General features: G+C 35.1%; 2 protein-coding genes across 3 annotated transcripts in view; one reads left to right on the top strand and one right to left on the bottom strand.

Annotated features, from left to right (window-relative positions):
* LOC125660409 (solute carrier family 23 member 1-like) overlaps positions 1-15,161 on the top strand; it is a 33,433-nt gene extending 18,272 nt beyond the window's left edge. Inside the window, exons 3-13 of one of the 2 annotated variants that reach the window (XM_056149505.1) lie at positions 4,866-5,023; positions 5,574-5,674; positions 6,044-6,129; positions 6,898-7,079; positions 7,253-7,373; positions 8,246-8,402; positions 8,556-8,809; positions 10,423-10,696; positions 12,519-12,614; positions 13,516-13,716; positions 15,101-15,161. In XM_056149505.1, the coding sequence (XP_056005480.1) occupies positions 4,866-5,023; positions 5,574-5,674; positions 6,044-6,129; positions 6,898-7,079; positions 7,253-7,373; positions 8,246-8,402; positions 8,556-8,809; positions 10,423-10,696; positions 12,519-12,614; positions 13,516-13,716; positions 15,101-15,132 (1,662 nt within the window). In that variant the 3' untranslated portion in view covers positions 15,133-15,161. Of the gene's footprint in view, positions 1-4,865; positions 5,024-5,573; positions 5,675-6,043; positions 6,130-6,897; positions 7,080-7,252; positions 7,374-8,245; positions 8,403-8,555; positions 8,810-10,422; positions 10,697-12,518; positions 12,615-13,515; positions 13,998-15,100 lie in introns of those variants that run through there. The other variant, XM_048892226.2, reaches the window with a different exon arrangement.
* Positions 15,162-21,843: 6,682 nt separating this feature from the next.
* LOC125660078 (synaptic vesicular amine transporter-like) overlaps positions 21,844-27,270 on the bottom strand; it is a 37,425-nt gene continuing 31,998 nt past the window's right edge. Inside the window, exons 16-18 of the mRNA XM_048891922.2 lie at positions 22,245-22,332; positions 21,968-21,991; positions 21,844-21,900 (exon numbers count right to left, since the gene is read on the bottom strand). Coding sequence (XP_048747879.2) covers positions 21,844-21,900; positions 21,968-21,991; positions 22,245-22,332 — 169 coding nt within the window. The remainder of the gene's footprint in view (positions 21,901-21,967; positions 21,992-22,244; positions 22,333-27,270) is intronic.

Here is a 27,270-nt window from a genome sequence, read left to right as displayed (position 1 = left end):
CCTTTCATATTAACAAATTTCATCTAAGGATGATTTATGCCAAATTTGCTTCCCTATACATTCGCATGTAAAACTTTGATCCCCTATTGCGGCCCCACCCAACCCCAAGGGGTAATGATTTTTACAAAATTAAATCTTCAATTTGTTAGGAAGCTTTCATGTAAACAGCTTTTCTGGTCCAGTGGTTCTTTTAAATAACCCAATCTATTTTTGTGATCATCTACCCTTTGAAGGGGCATGACCCTTCATTTCAACAAACTTGAATCCCCTTCACCTAAGGATGATTTGTATCAAGTTTGATTGAAATTGGCCCAGTGGTTCTGGAGAAGAAACTTTGATCCCCTAATGTGGCCTCACCCTACCCTCGGGGGCTATGGTCTGAACAAATTTGAATCTACTCTATATCAGGAACCTTTCAGGTAAATACCCACTCCTATGGCCCCAGTGGTTCTTGAGAAGAAGATATTTAAAGATTTTCCCTTGTATATTTGCTTGTATAACTTTGATTCCCTATTGGGGCCCCAACATACCCCGGGGGTCATTTTTTTAACAAAGTTGAATCTCCACTATATCAGAAAGCTTTCTTGTAAATTTCAGCCTTTCTGGCCCAGTGGTTCTTGAGAGGACTTTTAAATGACCCCACCCTATTTTTGTGATTATCTCCCCTTTGAAGGGTCCATGACCCATTGTCAACAATCTTTGAATCCCCTTCACCCAAGGATGCTTTGTGCCAAGTTTGGTTGAATGGTTCTGGAGAAAAAGATGAAAAAGTGAAAAGTTCACGATGACACCGACGACGATGACACTGACAGACAACGGACAAATTTCAATCAGAAAAGCTCAGCCTTCGGCTCAGGTGAGCTAAAAAGGAAAGTTCACCTTAGCCATCCTAACATATTTAACATCATACAGCAAATGCCATAAAGAGACTCCAATTGGAATTTAGTGGAACCAAGCGACAGAGGACTAGAACACATAACAAAATATGTTTCTTACAGGAAAGACTTTCAACCAACAACATCGATCAATTTGATACAATATTTGGTCTACGCATTCGAGATTTTACACCTCGGATGAACTTTAGTGCATGATGTGTATACGTTTATTTGGACTCTTACCTACAGATAAAATGCAGTTTATTTTGTGCACAAAAAAGTATTTTCATGACCTTTGAAGTATAATTATATACTTTAAAAAGTATGTCATCAACTCGATGACATTTGTTAATATGATTTTACTTTACCTTGGTCTATTTATTTCATCTTGCTATTCACTAGTATTTACTTCCATCTCGATACGGTACGGAACTTATGTTTACACGTCATATCTCCATATCAAGAATAAATTGTTCAAGTTTCCTGAAATTTGACCGACTTTCAGTAATTTACAAGTTTGAGAACTATAAATTTAATCTATTCCCCCCCCCCTTATACTAAGCACGGATGTTACCCTCGTAAGTTTCCACAATCGCTGAAACTTATGAATAGGAATGATGATAGCAATTCAGTTTACTGCTCTTTTTTAAGTACTAATAAAAAGATTATAAATAATCATGTGATGCCAGAAGAGACATAAAATCTAAAGAGCTTTTACAGATTTTTCGGTTATCTTTCCTTTATATTTGTGTGTAAATGAACTGTTTATTTTGAATCGTACATGTAATACATGTATATCCAAACAGATGTATATATGATATATTATCATATTTCTGATTTCTATAAACCACTAAAGCCCCCGACCAGTAAATTATAAAGTATAGGTATTCACACGCAATACAGGGAAATACTCTGTTATCTCCCCTGATTGAACACAGAAGGGCGAGATGTATACCATTTTGTATAATGGAGATACAACGTGTTTGTTGTAGAAATGTAAATAAAGTTTGTCATAATCATGTTTTGGGGAATTTTTCAGAATAAAGAGAATCATAACTTTTTTGCACATCTCCAGTCTGTTACAGTAACTTCAGGTAAACAGCTGTCCGCATTTGATGCGTTTCCTTGGCGATCATGTCATGTGCATAACTTATGTAAATGCATCTGTATTTTGCATGAAGTGATATATATATATATATATATATATATATATATATATATATAATGTCCCTTGTGTATTTCATTCAATCATTATTCTTCGCGTTTACTACATATTGATGATTGATTGTATATTGTTTAACATCCCGCTCTCGAGTTTTTCACCCAATATGAAGACGTCAACACTGCCGGTGAAGGGCTGCAAAAGGACTAAGACCAAGTTTAGCTATATCGGTCCTGTGGTGTGTTAAAAATAAAGTAGAATGAATTGAAATAAAATTGTTATCATTTGATAATATAATCTTTATACCATCACGACATGCCAAGATTTCCCCGCCAAAACGTCAGCTTGTGGAATTCTATATAAGACAAAACCGGTATCGGTCTGGTTTTCTGCAGAAATCTCCACTTTTTCAAATTTAGTCATATAATTCATATAAAACACAACCCTCGATCCAGAAAGTGACTGTATCCTATCAAAATCTATTACTACAAATAAATTTTGCACGAGAGGTTATTCGGATCGAAAGGTGTGCTGTTGATGAATATCTAAATCGAGAGCAATCCGGAATTATTGATTTTTGTGAGAGTTGTGGATATTTTATTAATATGTTGCTTTGAAAAATTTAAACAATGTACTTATTTGGAGTCTATATCATTTTCATGCAGAATACACCCCTATGTGGTGTTTTTATTACAAGTTTGTGCAGGAATTTTAAAAGCTATAGAATTTTAATGGTAAACAAACGAATCTGCATCTGCTGTCCGACAAATCGGACGTTCAATGTTATAGAAAGTATTTTATTTACACGAAACCAACAGAATTACGAAGATCAAAATGAAAAGATCTTATTATATGTATTAAGACAGTCATTGCATAATCATGCTTTACAATACGTTACCACTTCTAATAATATATAGCTACATTGTATGACGCAATCTTAAAAAGTAGCGCAATTATAGGATTTATACTAGTAATGTAAACCTTAAAATAGTGTTCTTTCACGAACTCTACATATAAAAACCAGTACATTATAGGAAAAGAAAATGTTAGAGAATATTTCTAACAAAAAATTATTCACTTTGGATGTTAGGCCGAATTTTGCTAAACATGGTCTAAGGCCTATGCTCGGCGCTTACTGCCTTTGCGCAGGGAGGGATCTCTATCGTGCGACACCTGCTGTGACACGGGACCTTGGTTTTTACGGTCTCTACGAAGGACCGCCCCATTTAATGTCCTCTTACAACATGCAAGGGGTACTGAGGACTTGCATATACAAGTAAACAAGAAAAAATTTTGTCAAAATCTTCCAAAACTTTTAGAGTACATATATTACTATCGGAGATATGCACCAGTCGGGTCTACTTAGACCTAGAAATCACTTAGGTATAACAGTCACATTTGTGGTGCATGTGTATATGGGTAGAGTAAAGCAAGAAACGAATATGGTGGATAAATTCATCAATGAATTCATGTCAGCTTTAAGGTTTTTTTTAATCTAAAGTTATCCTTTTTAGCTGATTTCTATCAATGTTACTTGAATTGTGTACAACTACAAAATGAGTAAAGATGGATTTTGTTTTCTAATGAATTTATTGATGGATTATGCTCCTTACAAGATCTATCTTAAGTTTACAATTTTATAGCTTTTGCTGTATTTTCCATGATATTATGACAAACGTATTGTAAACTTCAAAGAAAGTTAAAGTGCAGAGTGTATCATTTCAAATCTCTATGATGTTATAAGTACGTGTACATTAGCGAGCTAGGAACGGTCCGGTACGGTATCTATAATGATCATCCACATTATGAGGTTCACATAAAACTAGGACAAAGTTATTCTTTTGATAAAAGGAAACTATCAGGGCGTGAGGCCTGTTACATACGAAAGGAAAACACTTCGAAATGCCCTCCATGCCCTCGTATACGGTTTACTTATACAGTACAAAATAATATTGAAGCAAATCGGCCACTAGAATCATTTCCAAGGAAACATACATGAATTGTATTATGACATCTTTCTTTCAAAAAAGGAAAACAGAAGAAACAATTCAGATATTTACTTTATACGCAAGCATTGGTATTACATATGTATCATTGACGTAATAGCACTTACGTGTGGTTTTAGAAATAGCCAAAATATATAACTTCACCTTTTTTTAATAAATTAATTTTATTTGATTAATAACTGGAAACTCATAACGAGTTGTTTTTATATCTTATAAACCGCCATTCCGAGAAGTTTTTGTTGAGGTTTTGTAAAATCGAAGTTTATAATTTATAATAATTTCATAGTTTTATATACGTAGATTTATAACTACAGTATATCTGATTAATAATAATAAGATATGATGTGTATTAATTAATAACAGCAATTACGAACTTTTAAAACCTTTTATTCAGAACATGTTATTGATAAGAAACTAGTCTACCGATTTCTCCATTTCGAACTTTCAAACACAATCAAAAATAGCTGCGGCCGATAATAAAGACAGAATCTGTAGAAAATGAGGGATCGCTAGTGATAATAGCTAAAAGTCTGAAAGGCCAGAGAACAATGGAAGTCCAAATATAAGCATTGTTTGTTTGATTTTCATAATTAATGATATAGGTCTCATGGCGGTTGTGACAGGTCAACAAGGGATGTTTACTCGTCTTAGACACCTGATTCCACCTCTGGTATATCCAGGGATCCTTGTTTGTTCTCTACACGTTGTATTTTTTGTAGTATTTATGAGATTGATCACTGTTCGTTATCTTCACTTGTTTATCAACTTAAATGTTATTTCATTAACAATACATATAAGGCTTCATTTGAATTGATTTTTCAGCAACTTTTGATGTCCATCTCGGGTACTCTGGCGATTGTTTTGATAGCATCAAAAGTGATCTGCGCAGAAGATGATGAAGAGTTCGTGGCATACATCTTGAGTTCCTCCCTCTTTATGAATGGTGTCTGCACGATTTTAATGAATGTGATCGGGGTCAGGTATTATATTATCAACTTCTTCACATGAATTTGATTGGGATCAGTATTATATTATCAACTTCACAGGAATTTGATTGGGATCAGTATTATATTATCAACTTCGTCACAGGAATTTGATTGGGATCAGCATTATATCAACTTCTTCACAGGAATTTGATATATAAATGGTACCAGTTACCTACACAATTTACAAATGTTTGCAAGAGAAAAATAGAAAAATGCAGTCATACGTACAGTTCATATAATATTGCAAAAAGAAATATACATGTTATGTGATTAATCACTTACGTTTGCAACTGTTTTGATACAATCACTGGCACGCCTGACTGGTTCCCGGTAGTTAATACAATCACTGGCGCGCCTGACTGCTTCCCGGTAGGATTGATGCAGACGTTTGAATTAAGGTTTACGATAGTTCTATGATGTCTGGCAAGGGAGGTGAAATGCCATTTCGAACACAGTAACCAATCAGAAGGACTATTTCGAACACAGTAACCAATCAGAAGGACTATTTCGATTTTCTTTTATCACCGTTGTTATTCTTTCATAGATTACCTCTTTATCAAGGGGCCTACGGTGGTTATATAATTCCACTCCTCACTTTACTGGAAGTTGACCCGAACAAGTGCAAACTGAAAACACCATTTCACGGTATTCAATATATTATTCATATGCAAGATGTTTCTTATAATTTGGAAATTCGAAAAACTGCATATGAATGTTTGTTAATCTTATTAACATTAATCAACGCAGTAATCGATGAAGAAAGGAGTATCATTCTCTCAAATCCTCTGAAACCGTATTATAAGTACCAAGTTTTCAAAATGAACACAACCATGCATGTTAATAAAAATCGTTTTTGTACACTTTGAAATAAAAACCAATGGTTGACTTTAATTTATTACAAAAGTTCAAATTGTCTCTCCTTTAGCGTGTTAGCAAATTATAGAAGTTTTCTAAGAAGCCAGAAACTTGAAATTGTTTGATTTTAATTACAAGTTTTGGACATTATCCATTTAGGTATGAACTCCACCAACACATCAACTGCGATTAGTTTTAATGAAGAGTCAGAAATGCGAAGTCTTATTTCTAAAAACATGCGAGAGGTAAGGAAATGTGTTTCTTTGATCTTGTTTAAAAATAGTGTCTTGATTTTCAATCTTAACTTTTGAATCAAACATTTTGGATTTCCATTGGGTCATTTCATCGAAATTGTTAGGTGAATCTCGTCAATTTTCTGCTTATCTGTATGGTTGATTAAGACTATATATGATTAATCAATGTTTACATCGCATATTTTCCTATAGAAGTAAGTGAACAATACACAACTATTTCGAGGTCAATACATAGCTACCAGAAAAGTGCAATATTCGTCTAGCCAGGATGGCGAAGTAAATATTGTACTTCGAGGTTAGATAAATCATCGTATTGACTGATAAAATGTCAGGAATCGTGTTATTATATGATAAATAATTTAAAACATCGAAACCGGCTAACAGAGCCTACGAAACTTGGTCGTCCATATTAGCTTGCAGAACTACTCAAAAGTGATTCGAGTTTTAATTGGACGACCATTATAACCAATCATATCAATTTGGAAATTCACAATTTACTTGTAACCCGAATTTGGAAAAAATCAAATCTTATATTCACTGCGAAGGCACGTGGAGGTGAAAATAAGGTTGTCTTTCTTGTCAATTTGGAAATTCACAATTTACTTTTAGCCCGAATTTGGAAAAATCAAATCTTATATTCACTGCGAAGGCACGTGGAGATGAAAATAAGGTTGTCTTTCTTGTAGTTTGTTCGATCAAGTCCAATCATTAAGCTCGAAAATTTTCAATCATATGTTGTATATTAGTGATGTATAATAGTTACAGGGCTGTTTGATGTTGGTCGGGGTGGTGCACATGCTGATGGGGGCCACCGGACTGATAGGAGTCCTGCTGCGTTTCATCGGCCCAGTAACTGTCGTTCCAACCATTTTGCTTTTGGGACTTACAGTGGCGGACCCGATTCTTGACTTTTGTGTGCCGAACTGGGGAATAGCGTTTCTGTATGTGAATCTTATTCATTATATCTCAACCCTGTTACACTGATTATTTTTTAATGAAATCAGTAACATGTTTTATATTCGTAGTTAATTTTTTAAGCATTATTTATACATTAACACAGTAGCGGTCTTGGTCGTGAATACAGTAGTGCAGATATTTGAATATTGTATTTCAGTGTTACCATCATTGGCTTTGTGTTGGCCTTCTACCTGGCTAAGTACAATATGCCTCTCCCGGTGTGGACGCCAAAGGCCGGTTGTCGAGTTGTCAGGTATCCTGTTCATCAAGTATTTGCTGTAAGTTTCAAACATGGTGCCACTAAAAGTGCCTCGTTTTGGTGTGGGGGTTTTGCGAGTTTTTCATTAAAGGGACTGGTTCCCGAATTTTGAAAAAAAAATTATTTTTTTTTTGATGTTAGACATTAAAAATATAACTTCTTTAATGATGACAGCCGAAATAGCAATATTTTAGCCTTGAATCTGTGTTATGTAAACAAAGATTCGGGTCTTTTGTGGTATCCAAACAAACCAGTGAAATATTAATTTGGTAATAGCATCGTGCGAATAATCTTCGAATATTCGAAAACAGAATCGATTGTCCTCTTCTAATTTGAAAACAAAATTCAGATTTAATCATAATATTTATTTCTCAGAGTCAAAAACCTTTTCTCGTGTGCTATTTGAGCAGAAATGTCTGACATGTTCGCGGAGGATTTCATCAATAATATACATTTCTAAATGAATTATAATTTACCGTACTTAACAGAATTATGATTATCACTTGGGACGCATCAATGACCATATCATGTTTCGCTCGGTCCAACGGTCACACCGTATACATATTATAACTATTAATTATATATAGTAATAAAATAATCCTAAGTTCTAGGAAAGTGGTCGGCCAACTTTTCATAAAATAATAGCATTCGTACCGAAACATTCAAGGTGTTAACGTTATTGCATTCTAGCCGTAAACAATTGATTGATTGATGTTTTACGCCGCTTTAGCAATATTTCAGCCATTTTACGACGGTGCTGTACACGATGATGGTGGTGGCTGTAAACGATGATGGTGGTGGACCTACTACGCTACTAAGTTGAAAATGTGCGTAACTATTGACCTCATTCATATATCATTTTGACAGTAGTAGTTGAACTCTTCATTTCAGATTCTTATCTCTATAGTGGTTGGGTGGATAGTGAGTTGGATTGTAACAGAAGCTGGACTTTTAACTGATGACAAAACAGATAAAAGTTACAAAGCTCGATCGGACGCCCGTCTTGATGGAATCTCAGCAGCTAACTGGTTTTTCTTTCCTTATCCAGGTGCGTGTACATGTGCATTTGTTTCATATTCATGGCGGGGCATGACAATGTACAAATTGCGAATATTCGGATTTACTCTGTATCACGACGGCAAAAAGGCATAACCTGGACCTGTAATTTACGTACAAACTAACTACTATTTTGTGATTTCAGGTTTGCACGGTCCTGTTTTATATTCAACACCTGTTTTCTTGGGCTTTTTAATTGCAACATTTTTGTCAATTCTGGATTCTATTGGAGATTACTACGCATGCGCATCTATGAGTCACGTGCCACCCCCTCCGCAACATGCAGTAAACAGAGGCATAATGATAGAGGGGTTTGGGACAATTCTGTCGGGGGCTGTCGGAGCAACACAAGCCACGACAACATACGGCGGAAATATAGGCGCCATAGGAATAACAAAGGCACGTTCGTTCAAGAATAACTGTATGCATTGCTGTCAAAATCGGGTTTGGACTATTCTGTTAGCCGCAACTTTGCATCACAGAAGGTCTTTACCGACACATTGACCATGTGATTCATGTAGGATTGATAGAACATGCACTTGTGCTTTGTTATCACCAATATGTATAAATACACACGGGGTACCCATATTTACATTATATTGTATGTTTGTGATAACTCAACATACCACCTTTACTATACTTTTGCAGTACTCGGCCCTGTTATATGTCGTCTTGAAAATCAAAAATGGAGAGTTAGAACAAACGTGTATTTTGGTAAAACCAAACCTGCATCCAATGTGGCTAGCTTTCTGATAGATACATAGAATATAGAAATTCCATTTAATCAGCATGTGATGACTGTGTTATTCTGTACATGTTCCCTAATAAAAGGACAATCAATTTCATTCAGTGCATTTGGCATGGATCTTTTTTCTAAAAATCTACTCTAAGTCGACAGTTTTGGTCATGCTCTAGTTCCAAACAACAATAATGCGTGTAGTCGAACTTTAAATTTTGTATACACTTTCCCATATGGATGGCTACGGAAACGAAATTTATGACAAATTTTGAGGCGGTGATTTTTAATCAAAGCGCTAAGCATAGCATTTTTGTCACGAGTTTGATTTCTACTTTCGTTTTTGCGTTTCCGGATACCGGCTACCTATGAATAAGTCCACCTGCCTGCATGAGATATCAAATACGGGATCAGTCCAGCCCGACGTCTTACAGGGTTGAATGCCAATTAAATATTACAACCACTGCCGTTATTCATGTACATGTAGCTGGCCGATATATACCTGAAGAACCGACAAGACCCAACCTTACAGAAAGCAGTCTCAAAAGAAAATCCCGTGTTTGCTTAAACGTATATGACCTAGTATCAATTTCTATTTTTATGAAAGTTATGATGGGCTGCACATTCAAAAGTGATTGTAAAAAAAAAATTAGGCCAAGGCGACATTTCATGTGATCGCCGGAATTTACACGCTTAGCGCTGTTCAGTACTTTCAGTACATGTAGACATCGACACGTGTTTGTCATGTGTACTATCTATACTTTTTGACTAATCAATTAATTGATTGTTTATTTTACGCCCCGTCGAGAATTTTTCACTTATATTGAGACATCACCAGCTGTAGGCAAAGTACCACAAATTTAGACCTATGCTTAGCGCCCGGGGCCGTAGCAGTGAGGGGTTCTGTATCGTGCCAAAACCTGCTGCAACATGGAACCCCAATTTATAAGGTTATCTTCGAAAGACCCGTGATTCTCACTTCTAAATGCCGAGCGTTTGACGAAGGAGCAATCACTACCTATGTTAACATCTTAGGTTTGACGCGGCCATGGCACAAGAGGGGCTTGAACTCACGGCATCCCGAACGCTCTACCACTGAGCTACCTCGACCGGTATATAATTTTTGATGGTGACAGAAACAAGTGTCTGTGATTTTTAACAACCGTATATTTATGCTTTAAACATCAAACAGCGTTAATTCTTGATCATGTTCTCCAACAGAAAACTAACAAGAACTGAAAGGTCATTCAAATAAAATTACGTTTTTATTTTACAGGTTGCCAGTATCAACGTCTTCGTGACGTGTGGAGTGATGTACGTCATCTTCGGACTTTTTGGCAAGCTGTCCGCAGTTTTTATATCCATTCCATATCCCGTATTAGGCGGGTCTTTGATCACCATGATAGGAATGTTTATTGGAGTAACTCTTTCCAACCTTAGACCCATTTCTTTGACGTCATCAAGAAATTTAGCTATCATTGGAACTTCTATTTTGATTGGCCTTCTTATACCAGCCTGGATAAAGAAGTATGGTGACGAAATAGACACAGGTAAGACTATAATTTTATGTTGAGATCGTAGAGAAAAGATGATAACCCTAAATTTTAAAGAATGAAGAACGTCTCAACTGAACTAATAAAAAAATTATGTTTTCTAATACGAATCTGACAGTTAGCATGAAAGACAGTTTGTTTTGAAATATTTGAATTAACACATGTATATGTGAGTGATTTGATCAAGTTTGTCAAGTCATATGTTTAATAATCGGTCATCTTGTTGATAGCTTTGATTGATGTTTTGCTTCTCATTGGAGAATATTTCATTCATACAGATACATCACATGATATTAGTACCCAAAAATTTAAGATGAGCAAAATCCTTCCAAGGTCCACATTTTAATATCCCTACAAACACTGCATGTTTAAAATAAGACGTTCCTCATTTAGAAACTATGGAAGTTAGACGGACAAAAATTATGTACTCTCTATGTAATATTTCATCAAAACTGACCAAGTTCAACAACTTGAAATTCTCTCAAAATCTAAAAAATCCTTCCTACGTCCATATCTTCAATATATGTGCAAACAATATTCAAAATAAGATGTTCATCCTTAACAACTGTGGAAGGAGTTAGACGGAAAAATCTTGTACCTTCATATAACATGAAATTTTAAATGCATAACTCCTGCAAGAGAGGTCGAATGCGGAACTATTGTTGTTATATGGTTTCTTCACTTAATCTCACAGTTTTAAAGCAAAGGCTTATATTCATACGATGCAAAAGAAAGTATGTTACAGCTTCACGATGGCTATTCAAGTACCGTTCTACAACTAATGACTGAAGAAAAACACCCTACATAAGCTTGTTATGGGCGTAGTATGTACCCGTTCAGGTACTCTTGTTGTTGTAAAGATAAGCATAAACTGACTGTAACCTGTGATTCATGAGAAGAAAATTTTCGAGCATTTTAAAATTCTTCGTAAAACTTTTTCTTTCGCAAAATTTATAAGATCAACAACCAAATTAGATTCTTTCTGAAAAATGTTGGTGGCTCTGAAAAGAACCGTTTTTGAACGTGTCTGTAAACTCCTTTGATTGCCCTTCTTAGCTTTATTGTGGTACATGTATGAATCTACAGTTTGGTGTAAGAATTTCTTTAATAGTGCGCATTGTTTTTTTTTCTAAAGGCCGGAACTACTTAAATGTATACTATACTTGGCCCTATACTCTTACAATCAATTAATGAAGTTCAATATGGACTGATCTATGAACATAAGGATAGTACTAGTAAAATTCTGAACTATGATACGTTTCTGTTGATAGAGAATGTAACATTGTAAACAAGAGATAGTAAAGTGAAGGCAAAATCTTTATTTGCAATAAAATCGAGTTTAATCAAACAAGATTTGTCTCAGTAAATTTAAGCTTGAACATCAAAGTTTTACAATATAAGAAATTGATATATAGAATTCTCTAATTGTATGTTGTGAAAATTGAAGAGAGTGTATGATTTAGAATAGAAAATGCTTGACTATACTATACAAGTCGGGTCCCTACAGTGCACACATGATACAAGTCCCAGCCCCCCCCCCCCCCCCCCCCCCCCGAATAATTGACTCAGTGATTTGAATAGTTTGACTATTTTGTTTTCTTGACCTGTTGGAATACATGAAAATATTTCTGCGATGTGTGACTGATTTCCAAAGAACGATTTATAAACGTCTTAACTAAAATATTTTTGTATATTTCAAGAATATTGTGATTTCTTGTTAGGCATGGACCTCTAGTAAAAAAATTTCATTATAACTTTACATGATTTATTATTATAGTTTTATATCAAACTTCACTACAACTGTATTTGAAAATTTCAGGTAACCAGGATGCAGACTTCAGTTTAAAGGGTCTTTTTGGAAATTCCAATTTTGTTTGTGGCATATTATCATGCTTTCTGGATAACACAGTCCCAGGTAAAAGCAAAATCACAATATCTAACATAATTTGATATGAAAGTCACTGCATGTACTTAAGAAAGTAAAGTTCATTTTTGAAAATACACGAGGATTTGAACTGCAAAGCTTAAAGCCGGCATATTTTTCATGAACGCGCTTCATGAAAAGTATGCCGGCATGAAGCGTTGCAGTTCATATCCTGATGTATTTCAAAAATGAAACTTACTTTTTATTATTTACATTAAAATCAGTATTTCGCAAATTCTATGGTCGTTATAATGATCTAGTTTGCCACTACAACCTATCATTGGGTCAAATGTTGTTTGACATGTTTCATACCGATTGTTAGGCCATTCTTGGCACACTGATTTTGACAACGGATAACTCCGTTTACATAATCAAGATATAGGGCTTACGGAGGGTGTGACCGGTCGGCAGGGGATGCTTACTCCTCCTAGGCACCTGATCCCACCTCTGGTGTGTCCAGGGGCCCATGTTTGTCCAACTCTCTATTATCTATTCCTTATTGGAGTTGTGAAATTGAACACTGTTTGTTATCTTCACCTTTCATTCTACCTCCATTTCTGTTGGAATGCCCAGACGTTGAATTACATATACACGTACTATATTTATCAATATTCATACGCGCATTGTTCACAACGATACCTCATTCATGATAAAATGGCTCTCATTAGAATTTGTAAAGATATCAAAAGCAAAAACATTGGAAATGTAAATATAACGTTATACATAACATTCCCAATTTGTAGTATAATTTGTGGATCAATTGAATACCAAAGTGCATTGAATTCTATTTTATTAGTGCAAACAGGGCAGATAATTACGTAAGGATATTTCATCTCATAACTTGCTAGAGCTTGTTACTGAACCAGGTTTGATCCATTTTCTCTCTTCATAGGCACTTTGGAAGAAAGGGGAATAGCCGCCTGGCAATGCGATGAAGAGGATGAAAGTTCCAACACTACCTCAATGAATTATGAGGAAGGAAGGACGATATATGAAATACCATTACCGAAAAAAATTAAACAGTGGCGAGGTTGGAAATACATCCCTTTTATGCCGGACCCAAAGAGCGAGAAAAGAAAACGCAGTTTGTCTGGTCAGTGGTCTCGCAGAAAGAGCATAGTGGCAGGTGTTGGGAATTCTGGGTATTAATAACTTCCGCTCGTGTTTTGTGTTGCGTATGAGTACTTCATGTGTTCATGTTACTGCCTCGAAATTTATCAAATCAGGCATGTCATCAGGATTTATATACTATTGAAGAGCAGATAGATATGTGTACATATTTTCTATTTTCATATAATGTAGGTATAGAGTATCATACTTATATCATTATATTTTATATCACTTAACAATAAAAAAAAAAATCAAGCAGGAAAATGTTTACGAATTATATTGCTGAAGTGTTAAAAATTATAGATAATTTGCGTGCAAAACGTCTTAACTGATAATTATAACTGTAGAATTATACACAAATGTTTCTCATTAAAAAAAATTAATCTTAAAAATGTCAACCTTCTCTGCCATTGATTAAGCTTTCTGTGCGTGTTGTTGCTGCATGAAATGTTTTGCAGGTGTTGGATTTTCCTGCGCGAGGGTCAGAAGTCTATGGAATATTTACTAAGCACGATAACAAAGGAATTTGCTTATTGTCTTGCATGTTGCACGATTAGATTTAACATCCGTGCGCTTTTACGATTACGGGAATTTAACTTTGAAAGTAAATAACCCATTATGTTTTACTTCCTGTAAAAGAAATCCTTGACAGAGGTCATGTATCAGGCGGGTTTGACACTTTAATTAGAAGTCTATAAAGTATAGTATTACCAAAAATACCTCCATTGTTCATTGTATGAGTGGGATAATCTGGGTAACGAACATACTTTCTTCATAGATCGAATGCGATAGTTATTGATTGAGTTCGTGTTTCAACTGGTCGGTATGTAACCGGAAGGCCAAGGTCTGATTCTCGATCCCGACGCAGTTTAAACTTAAGACTGAACATCCTGACATTAGAAGTAAAAATTACGGGTCTCTCGGATATAATCTTTGAAATGGAGGGATCCTTAATCACCATAGACATTGGCACGGTAAAGAACCCTCACTAATGCCGTATATCCCCATTCATAGGTCTTTTTTTTAATGGGACGTAAATGAACAGACAATGAAGGCCGTGTGTCACGGTATGAAAGGAACATCCACTGGGTAGGTCGGCGTCAGAAGTATATAGTTATAGAGCCTAGCGTCGGTATGTTACAGAAGTAAGGAAATGTTCTTGATTTTGGCGTAATGCAAACCAAATACATAAATGAATATTTATAGAACTTCAGTTAAACAATATAAAAAAATCTTGGGACGATAAATTCACAAAGATTCAAGTATTTCTATATTTTCGGTTGTTTCTTATTCAATGATCAGAGTTTAAAATCAACTGTTAAATACGGTTTGTCTCATAAATCTTTTCTTCTACTTTGTAATTTCAGAAAACAAGAGGAAATTTCCGTGTTGCAATTGAGTATGAATTAAAATTCTTGCGAACTATTGTTTTCCTGTTATGCATTTCTTTAATACCTGTTTAGATAATTAGTGGGGTTTATTTTGTATGGTATCATAAATTGAAAGCCATTATATCTTACAACATGGTGCAGGGTTTCCAACGGCTCGTTTAAAGTCAGCATTTTGCAAATTCTATGGTCGTTATAATAATAACGATCTAATTTGCCAATACAACCTATCATTGGATCAAATGCTATCTGACGTGTTTCATGCCGATTGTTAGGCCGCTCTTGGCACACTGATTTTGACTACGGATAACTCCGTTTACCTGATCAAGATACAGGGCTCACGGCGGGTGTGACCGGTCGACAGGGAATGTTTACTCCTTCTAGGCACCTGATCACACCTCTGGTTTATCCAGGGGTCTGTGTTTGTCCAATTCTCTATTTTGTATTGCTTATAGGAGTTACGAGATTGATCACTGTTCGTTATCTTCACCTTTCATTTCAAAAACGGAAAAAATGTTAATCTAGTATTACGATTTTTCAAGTGTAAGACAAAAGTCAAAATATTGGGGGTGGGGGGAAAAGATCAATAGTGATACATTACGTTTTTAGTGTCTAGTTGAAAACTCGCATTCCTCCGGGCGTTTTCAATTAGAAAAGCAAATGATTTTATTTTTATTCCTGCGAAAGACTATCACATTCTGCCAAACTAAAACATTTTAATTTTACACAATTCGTACAATTGTTGCAGCGGGGGAAAAGGGGGGATATCAACATTGTCAAATAGTGAATAAGAATGATATAACACGGGCTTATGATTTCTAAGTCGATCACATTGGTAAAATAACTTTGTTTTGATAGCTAGTATTTTTAACAAATTGTCAGATATAGCTGACATCAGAGTATAAAACACGAAAGAAAAAAAAACACATTTTGTCAATCTCCTCACTCTGTCTTTCATTTAATGTATCCGATACTTAATGTGCCCCAAAAAGTTTTCATCGAAGGAAAACTAGATATTAAACACCCTGGTTTTACAGTAGAAAATACCGTGTTACACAAACATATTTTTCAATAATCCCGTGTTTTAAGAATATTCCCCAATCAATTTGTCATTGAACTCTCATGGGAAATGTACGCTTTTTGACATATAACATAAAACAAAAGTGAATTCCTCAAAGAAGCTCTTGATGAAAAGATGCATAAACTTAATATAGAAAAGTATAACCCACCTGCAGATAAAATGTGAACTGAATTAAACATGTGCATGTATTTTATTGACAAAAAACATTAAAACGATTAGGCACAAGTTCAAACACTAAGATAGCCCTCTCCCATTACAACAATCTATAGAATTGCCATACATTATGAGCAATCTATAATGGATACAAAGAAATACAGAGTACACTGTATTAGGCCTATTTGTGTTTACAGAGTGTATAGGCAACTTATCGTTGTTAAATTATGGTCAAAAAGTTCTTCTTTTCTTCTTCAGAAAAACGACCATATTTATGTTATGTAGAAAAGATTGAATTGAAGATTTGAAAGGTTCTAAATTTTGTACATCAGAAAGAAATCCACTAGACGCACATATATCATGTATATTTCATTGAATGATAGTACTTTGTTTATTAAACAGTGTGTTGCTGTAGTATATTTTTTTTTACACAAAATTACATGTAGTTGGTAAGCATATTCTAATAGTCCACATGAACAATTTAGATTGTCAATTAGTTTACAACAAAATAAATAGGAGTTTAAAATACAATCATGCCTCAACCTTGCGTGAACTGCATTGAAAAATATTTTCCCATATGAAAAGTATTTTGGTGGTTTTACAACATTGTTTAGCAGACATTTTTAATTTTTAAAAAGTTTTGATAGAAGCTGCTTCCTTTGTTTGGATACTAAGAGTATCCCAATTTCTGCCAGTATCAAGAATAAAAGGTTTGCCAAATAATTCCAACCTTAGTTTTGGTAATGAAGAATTTAAAGAATTTCGAGTGGAATGTCTAGAAATTTCTTCTAAAATCAGATGCAATATTCTGTAAAATTATTGTACATTTTATACATTGTTACAAGCTTAGCACCAATTTCTTCGGTTCCCAGGTTTCTAGGTAAAACGAATTTATCGAAGTAATTAATGTAAGACCAGTAACTATCTTAGCTGCAAATAATTGAACGTTTCCACGCCTGCATCTTTGCACCCAAACTATACTTGAACAGCATGTTCAAGTTGTCGTCTGATCAATGAATTATACATCTGAGATGCATTTAGGATATCCCTTGACACAGAAAATCTTAGTTTTTAAAAAGGTAATCCAAGTTTTTGTAAGCGTTGATTACAATGCTTTCAGACCACTCTAATATCGAAGAAAACAAAAACCTGTAGTGTTTGTATTGTGTAACATATTCTAATGGCTATTTATCAAAAAATGATTAAGAAATTGTTGTACATTTTTTAGATAAAAAAAAGTACAGCATTAGTTTTGTGAGGGTTGAATCTTTGACCTTTTATCTAATTAAAATTCTCAGATCATGATTTAGATTTTGCTCAATAAGACGGATATTATCAGAGCACTGTTGTAACGAATCATCATCAGCATAATTATAATCTACATATAGATATCATCTTATCAGCTACGTCATTTACATACAACAAAAATACGAGTGGTCCGAGAAGAGAATCTTGAGGAACACCAACTTTAACTTATATTTCCCACGGAAGAAAATAAATTCCGATATATTACCTTTTTGTGTTCTGTTACTTAAATAACTGTCGAACCTTGATCCATTGATTCCATAAATTTGAAAATTGTGGATTAGACTCTTATGCAAGGTGAAGATAACGAACAGTGATCAATCTCAAAACTCCTACAAGCAATACAAAATAGATAGTTGGGTAAACACGGACCCCTGGACACACCAGAGGTGGGAACAGGTGCCTAGGAGGAGTAAGCATCCCCTGTTGACCGGTCACACCCACCGTGAGCCCCATGTCAGACCCTGTTAATTGTTCTGTGGGGATCCGGATTAGAATGGGTCCTCAGTGTGGCCGTAAAAACCTAGGCCCCGTGTCAAAGCAGGTGTGGCACGATAAAGATCCCTCCCTGCTCAATGGCATTAAGCGCCGAGCATAGTCCTAAATTTTGTAGCCCTTCACCGGTAATGGTGACGTCTCCATATGAATGAAAGATTTTCGAAAGGGACGTTAAACAATATACAATCAATCAATCAGACCCTTTCAAATGCTTTAGGTAAATCACAAAAGACCATACGGTAGTAACTACCATTATCAGCACTTTCTATAATAGAGTGATGTGTTTCTAAAAGTTGATACACTGCAGAATGACCTGGTAAAACTGATATTTTTAAAAAGGTTGTGTCGGTGCTGCTAGTTGTACATACATGATTCCACAACTCAACAAAGGCACTGGTCTGTAATTGGAAGGAATGGGTCATCTTTCTTAAATATTGGAATAAAATGCTAATTCCAACCGTTTGGAAAGGTTTTTAATGAAAGTGATTTATTGAATAAATTGCAGAGTGGTTTTGAAATGGTGTCCTTTAACATTTTGTGACTGATGTAATCTGGACCTATATCCGTATTTACAGGAATTGCAGAAATGATATTAAGCATTGTATGTACTCTTTTTGTTTCTTGTATGATTATGTCTGGAAAGAAACCATTCTTTTTTTCTCTCTATGTTTGGTAGTTCTTGATTGCTATCATCTAAACTGGCAATGGATGAAAAGTAATTGTTTAGGAGTTCAATTTCTTCGAAGTCCGAAAAGGCAAACTTATTGTTACCATAATGGTCAGTATATTGAAAGGGTGGTATTTTACTTGTTGATTTAGTGTTGAAAACATCTTTAATTAATTTCCAGTATAGTTTGTTATTATTCATGTTAGTATTCTTTAGATGAGAATCAATATTATCATGATAATTAGAAATTGCAATTTTTTTTTCTTCATATTGTTAACCTTGTTCCTTATTTTCCGAAAGACTGTAGTACCCAATCAGATTCCTTTTGTTATTTGTGGTTTTTTCTTAATCAGTTGCGAATGCGCATAGTTTCTTTTTAAAGAAGAGAATCCATCCATATGGTTTGCCAATCACAGGTTGGTTGGTTGTTTATTGTTTAACGTCTCGCTCGAGATTTTTTCACTCATAAGGTCCTACAGTTACAGTATGTTTTGGAATACATTAATTTTTTTCTGTGAAGTTTAGTGGAACATATCTACTCCCCCCATGTTTTCAGTATTTTCAATTATGTGTTATCAGTCGCATTGTTGAATGAGTTTGTTTAAAAGTTCTGAATCGGCCTCTTTGTAATTCCATACTTTACATTTGTATGCTGTATTCGCATCTGAGTTATAATCAATGTAAACGTAGGTAGCTCTATGGTCAATGATTGTACTATTAACAGTTAAAGATGCTAGAATCATGTACATGTATGTTTTCACTAATAATTCTCGGATGTATAAGTGTGCTTGTGTTTTTGCTGATCCTTGTGGGTTGTTGTTTAATATTTGTTAGACTGTAGCTGGTCATGATTGTGTGTATCTCGTGCGTGGTATTGGGTTTTAGAAAGTCAATGTTAAGGTCACGGAGTATTACAAAATTCTGAGATATCACTGGGTTTTTTTAAAATTTGAAATTGGGTGGACGGTAGATGCAATATAGAAGTATATCACAAGTAACGCCATTTCTACCCAAATGATTTCGGTGTCAGGAAGTTCTAAATCGCCTAGCTCTGAGACAGTTTGAAACAAAAATCATTACAGCTCCACCATAAGAATTGCGATTTTTTCTAAAAATATTTTTTAAAACTTTCAATAATTACATTTGAAACAATATTCCAGTGGGTTTTACTAAAACAGAATGTCAAAATCTTGAACTTAATACAGAACGGAATCAATCTTATTTCTTATACTTCTAATATTAAGGTGCACGATATCTAGAGATTTTACATCAGGAGGGACCCGGGTTTGTTTCAAAAGAATCGAAAACGTAAAAAGTTGTGCAGGAATATTATTTCAAAAGTACAAGATGTCAAAATGTTGCAGTTTTGTTTTAGAACAGTGAATAAAACAGAAAGTATTCCATCTTGGGACTTTTATTGCAGACCTTATCACCACACTATGACATTGTATGTAGAAAATACCAATAGCGGCACGATATTGTTCGACAGAGTTAAACTTACATGTCGGCCGCCATATGACAGGAATTAGAGACATTAGAATTGATTGGCATTGTAAAAGAATAAACAAGAAAAAGTAAAAAATGAAAAAAGAAGTAAACTGTAGTGTAATGCATTGTTCCCAATCAGAACATAGGGAAACTACAAATGTATCTAAAATAAATGCAAATGAGGCTAAAGTAAATACATGTACAGACAAGGTTTTGGATGTTGCTGATACTTGATACAAAATACTTGTTACATCCAAATATACTAGTACCATCCAAACTTTCAATTTGAAAGTAATGGGACGATGATAATGCTAATATGAATATTATAGCATACTTTACAATGGAATACTTTTGATTTAAATACTGAAAATGAAAGTCAAGGTTCCAAAAGCCTCGAAGACGTATACAGATGAAAATGCATGTAGTCCAATGGATCATCTTTTGTTTGGGACGGGAGTCAACGCATGGAATGAATCTTTGTCAATGACATAGTCATCCCCATGGAAGCATTCTTTGATCATCGATGGTGTTTATATGGAGTTTGCTCCGTCGTGGATCACTACTTTTGGTGTGTATTCGCCCATCATAGGTCCAGCAGTTGTGCACGTGCAGAGGTCAAGGCTTCATTGACATAGATTGAGCCAGTTTTCTTTGTAATATTTTAAGTTTCTCTTCTTTCCGTAAACTTTGGTCCTCTTTCTGTAGATTTTACTTTTATAGCACGTGGTCCCCGATTAGGATAGTGTTTTCCAACTGTGGGATCTAGAAATATCATCAGCTGTGATTTTGACATCTTTGTAAGTATGAGGTTGTTGACAATAAGTTTATCAGTATCTTCATCTTTTCTTCGGAAATACCAGTTATTTTAAAGCAATTACGCCGTGAGTATTGCTCCATTTCATCTCAAACTCTGATCATAAAATGTAATTTCTGAAGAAAACGTACCAGGAATGGCATTTTTTGAAGATCTTTCTGTTTAGTATCAGAGTAACTGCTTGTCTGATTTGCGATTCATCAGAGGAAATGGAATAAAGTAAACCATATAATTTGCTAAGATCCCCAGAAAGAAAGCCTAGCTCTTTTGCTTTGGTTATCAGCATTAGAAATGGACATTGTGATGTACAAGACACAAGCAGAATACAGGTAGAGTAAGTCATAAAAATGGTTCACTGGTGAGTAGGTAATCACTAGGGCGGTATTTCTCAATTTGGGAATCACAAAGTTCGCTCGAAAACACAGTTACAATAAACTTCAATTTCTTATTATTCATCGCTCAGAATATACTTGGAAATACGGGAGCTCAACAAAATGAGTCTTGTCTACATGCTGGCGTCACCAAAAAAAAAAAAACAGTACATAGAGTCACAATTAACCGTGTACAAATATACATGTATCATGTGAAAAGCTGTAATATAATGAATCGATGACTGTAATATAATGAATCGATGACTTTAACAATCTCAATTCTCCGTGTAGAGCCTCCTGTACTGTGACGTCAATTCTCCGTGTAGAGCCTCCTGTACTCTGACGTCAATTCTCCGTGTAGAGCCTCCTGTACTCTGACGTCAATTCTCTGTGTAGAGCCTCCTGTACTCTGACGTCAATTATCCGTGTAGAGCCTCCTGTACTCTGACGTCAAACTGGTCGCTTTCACTTCTTCTGTATTCAGTATTAAAGACTGAAAATAAAATAGGACATTTCCAGTCAATATGTTTGAAATGTGTGGTTTATTTCAAATTATGTGTGCATGTACTTCATATTTTGGAGAAGAAAATACAGGGTGGAGACTTGAACTTGAAGTATGATGGAATACAACTCATGCAATTTAGAATTGCTTAATTATAAAACATATGAGATATTATTGATGTTCAAGTGTGGTTGCGTTTCCTTTGCGTGTTAGTACCGTTTCCTCATACTTGTTCGCCACTTACCATGTTTTCCTCCTTAGTTTTCATAGAACGCAGGAAAATGGCACACGGGCTTACTAACACTAGCAAACATCCCAAAGACCACATCAAACTACAATCAAAACCATTAATGTAATTCTTGTCTTGTCACCTTTCTAATCCATTTTTCGGTGTGTCTGTTTTAAAATAAGAGGAAGTTGGCAAGATTCTGGTTCTCAAAGATTTGGATACCTATATTTTCGTTTTGGCCTGTTTTCAAGGCACTATATGTGTGTTAAGTCACTGAGATATATATTTCATTAATTATGTTTTAGTACATTGAAACAAAATTTCTATCATAAGTTAAACTCCAGCTGCCAAACATACATGTAGCTGCTATCAGACTCCTAGATACAGCGCCACTTCGGCTTTTTAAGATGTATATTTTATACCGAAGACAATGTCCAATATGGACATCTAACTCTCAATATGAAGTTTTGCTAAGCTGACTTGTCTGAGAAATAAATCTCCAGATTGATTTATCTTTTTGGAATTCGAGTCAAAACAGTCCATTTTTTCATTGATAAAAATCAACAGATTAAACACAACCAAATTCCTGCTCATTAGGGTAATGTTTCATGGTAACACCAGAAACGCCATTGAAAAGGAATATACATGAGCAATCGTTATGATACTATGTTATAGTGATTTTCGTAAAGTTTGTGATTGCATTGTTTCCGTCATGATTATGTCCAGTGGGACACCAATAGTAAATACAGACTGGTCAACTGAAGAGTAGACAACTCTATACAGAGGAGTACAGGACCCATGCGTTAGCATGTAGTCATATCTTGAGAAAAAACGTGAAAGTAACTAGCCTTTCGGAATAGACATATTAAAGCGAAGCCAGATGACGATTGAGTAGGTATAAATCCGGCACAATACCATATGATGTATAAGTAACTAGTTGGTGTCGTTCTCAAATAAACCAATGTCAATTTATTACAACATACCACATGCTGTTTGCGCATCTGACTTTCATGTAATTCGTTTTTCAAAACTTACAATTTGTCGAGATGAACAGTGAATCCTACAAATGTAGTCTTGATCATTAATTGTTCCTTGTATATTTCTTGGAACATTCATTTGCTACTATGTACATTTGCATATGGCTATCCAACTATGTAATATTTTTGAAAACATCACTGTGCATGTTAAAGAATAAAGGTGCACCAGACAGTTTAATTGCTGGACACATAAATTAGTACATCCAATTTTTCAATTAGCGTGCAATTTTGTGATTTCCTTGAGATTTAAGGTCATCCTTTAACTAGTTCTAATTGTAACGGGGACCGTTACAGATGTTCCCCAAACCTCCCCCAATTAAAAAGTGATGTCCTTGTGAATCTATAGGAAAAAATCATTTTATTTTAGCCTTTAATTACATGTAGTACGTTCAATATGGTCATTTCAGTACCAAGAAATGAAAGAAAGCGTTGCACGTGCATACACGCGCACGCGTGTATGATTCCGAATTTTTGTTCATGTCGTTCAACAGGCATTTGTATCATATACCCACAGTATGAATTTCATAACGTTTCCACCAAATATAAGGAAGTTATAGCGATTTTAAAATCGTCCAATCAGAAATCAGCACACGTGCATGCACGTGCTGAGCAGTAATTCTAACCACAGCAATTTGTAAGGAGTACCAAGATACATCTAAACCCCTAATATGAATAGAATTTGATGAAAAACAAAAACGTTATCGTCCTTTAAAAATTGAACATTTAAAAAACGTTGCACGCGCATGCGCATGTGCGTTGGCATTTTTTGTTACACCAACATATAGATACACATATTGTCTACATATGCTGTGAATATCATCTCATTCGCTTCATAAATAAGATAGTTACAAACGTTTTAGCATTATCCAATCAAAATGAAGCGCACGTGCATGCGCGTGCAAATTGGTAATTTTGACCATGTAAATCAGTTAAGGGTCTCAATATCTACCTATGATATGAATTTCAAGCCATTTCAATGAACAACAAAAAAGTTAGACTGATTCCAAAGTTAGCGTACAAATTTTGTAATGCGCGTGCACGCGCATGCGTGCGCGTGCTGGCAAAATAACTATTATTTTTCATATGTACAAATGATATACTATCATCCTATTTAGGTTTTATATCGCTTCCTTCAATATTCTGATTTTCCATTTTTTGTACCAAAATTGCAATGCACGTGCGCGCGCGTGCATGCACGTGCAAACAAAATGACTATCATTATGCACATCTACAAACGCTATACTATCATCCTGGAAAGTTTCATATCGATCCCTTTTGTAGTTTCTGAGAACACTACCGGACAAAAAAGTACCGGAGAAAAAGAATAATAATAACTAGATGCGATCTCGTTGCGAGCAACGAGTGGGTCTTCCGCCCAATTTTAGATGTGATGAGATAAGAATTTGACTGAGATTTTCGTTCATAAATAATGATACAAATATATTATCTAGACGTACAATTTAGCTTCCGTAATGTTTTACAAATATTGATCATTTAAGTGTTATAAATTAAAGACTCTCTGCCCCTCTCGGCCACTAATTAAAGGGGTCAGCCTTTTTTCGAGAAAAAAGTTAATAATGTTATTTGCTGCGATACAAATTCGACTGATCAGGCGAGTCATGTCGCCCGGAGGCCTATTTTTTTGATATCATTCTAAATATATCTCGCAAAACTGAACAAATTTTGATCTACATGTCTTATCAAAATTTTCTTGAGAAAAAAATTATTGATTGCGACATTTATCAGACTGTAAAGGCGAGTCATAAGGCCCGAGGGCCTTTTTCTTGATATCGTTTGAAAGATCTTGCAAAACTGAACAACTTTTGTTTTACATGTCTTATCAAAAGTTTCTCGAGAAAAAAGTTATTGATTGTGACACTAATCAAACTCTTCAGGCGAGCCATGAGGCCCTTTCGCCTTTTTCATGATGTTTTTCGAAAGATCTTGCAAAACTGAACAACTTTTGTTCTAGATGTCTTATTAAAAGTTTCTTGACAAAAATGTTATATATTGCAACAATAACTCAACTGTTCAGGTGAGCCATGAGATCCGCAGGCCTATTTCTTAACATCGTTAGTTAACGCTTGCGAAACTGAACAACTTTTGTTCTACATGTCTTATCAAAAGTTTCTCGAGAAAAAAGTTATTCATTGTGAAACTAATCAAACTCTCCAGGCGAGCCATGAAGCCCGTTCGGCTTTTTCATGATGTTGTTCGAAAAATCTTGCAAAACTGAACAACTTTTGTTCTAGATGTCTTATTAAATGTTTTTTGACAAAAATGTTATAGACTGCAACAATAACCCAACTGTTCAGGTGAGCCACGAGACCCGCAGGCCTATTTCTTCAGATCGTTAGTTAACGCTTGCGAAACTGAACAACTTTTGTTCTACATGTCTTGTCAAAAGTTTCTCGCGAAAAAAGTTATTAATGTTATTAATTGTGATACAAATTTGACTGTTCAGGCGAGCCATGATGCCTGGGGGCCTATTTTTTGATATCCTTAGATAGATCTTGCAAAATTGAACAACTTTTATTCTACATGTTTTATCAAAAGTTTCGTGAGAAAAAAGTTAATCATTGTAACAGAAATTCAATGGTTCAGGCGAGCCATGAGGCCCATGGGCCCATTTCTTGATATGGCACGAAAGATCTCAATAAACTGTACAACTTTTGTTATATATGTCTAAACAAAATATTTACGAGTAAAAAGTTATGATTTAAAACGTGGAAAAAAATTGGCCACTTTTCTAAACTCCATTTTCGACCCCTACCGAGCTTCCATACTAGGCACTTCCGGAAATTTTTAAAACCCAGGTGCACAACTACAACATGTCGTCTAACATCACTGAAAATTTCAGCACTCTAGCTTTTATCGTTTTTGAGTTTTTGTCTGGACAAAATGGTCATCTGAAAATCGATAAAAGGGGGATAACTTCCAACCGGAAGTGATTTTGCAAAAATTGAAACGGCGGTACAAACTTCAAATGGCAACGCATCAATCCTGAAAATTTGAAGCAAATCGATCCAGCCATCTCCGAGAAATCTTCTGCACAAAAATCGGTAAGGAGAAAAAAAAAGAATAATAATAATAATAAGAAAAGTGAAAAATCAACAATAGAATAATAGAAGGGTCTTCCGCTGAAGACGGAAGACCCTAATAACTAGTACTTATTGTAACGGGGACCGTTATACATGTTCCCCAAACATTCCCCCATTTAGCAAGCGGTGCCATTTATTTCAGTACAAGTGGTTTTGACCATGGCAAACTGTCTAGCATGTGAATATATAACTATTTCATAACGTACAGTCCATTTCATGCTAGTACATATCAGTTATAAAGATCTGAGAATTTTGTGCACGTGCACGTACGTGCATGCACGTGCATATACATAATTCGACCATCTCGATACATTAGAAGTCTTACTATATGAGTACAAGAGAAGTTTCACAACTGTTCAATGAAAAACGAGAAATTAACGGCAACTCAAAACTACAAAGACCGAAATCAATGCACGTGCATACACGTGCGTGTGAGTACCACACAGCAATTTTGTTGATGCTAATCAATAGACATTTGAATAATATACTTATTATATGAATTTGGTATCGATTGCTTCACTCATAAGAAAGTTATTGGGATTTCAAAATCGTCCAATCAGAAATAAGCGCACGTGCATGCGCGTGCAGGGAAGTGATTTTGAGACTATTAATAAATTGAGAGGCCTAAAACATACCTGCAACCTACTTTTCAAACATATTCATTGCAATCTCAAAATGTTATAGAACAATACTTAAATTTAGACGTCAAAAATTACAATGCACGCGCATTCACGCGCACGTGATTTTGATAATGGAAAATTTGTTAACACCATTTCATAGACATTCATATCATAGATCCTCAGGGTAAATTTGAATTCATTTCAGTTTTTAATTCAATAGTTATAGCTATTTTAGTACCCGAAAAATGAAAGAAAAGCTATGCACGTGCATACACGCGCACGT

Source organism: Ostrea edulis, chromosome 9, assembly GCF_947568905.1.
Source record: "Ostrea edulis chromosome 9, xbOstEdul1.1, whole genome shotgun sequence".
In the NCBI taxonomy this organism is placed as follows: Eukaryota; Metazoa; Mollusca; class Bivalvia; order Ostreida; family Ostreidae; genus Ostrea; species Ostrea edulis.
Note: the sequence above shows the minus strand (reverse complement) of the source record. Positions and strands in the feature narration are given on the sequence as shown.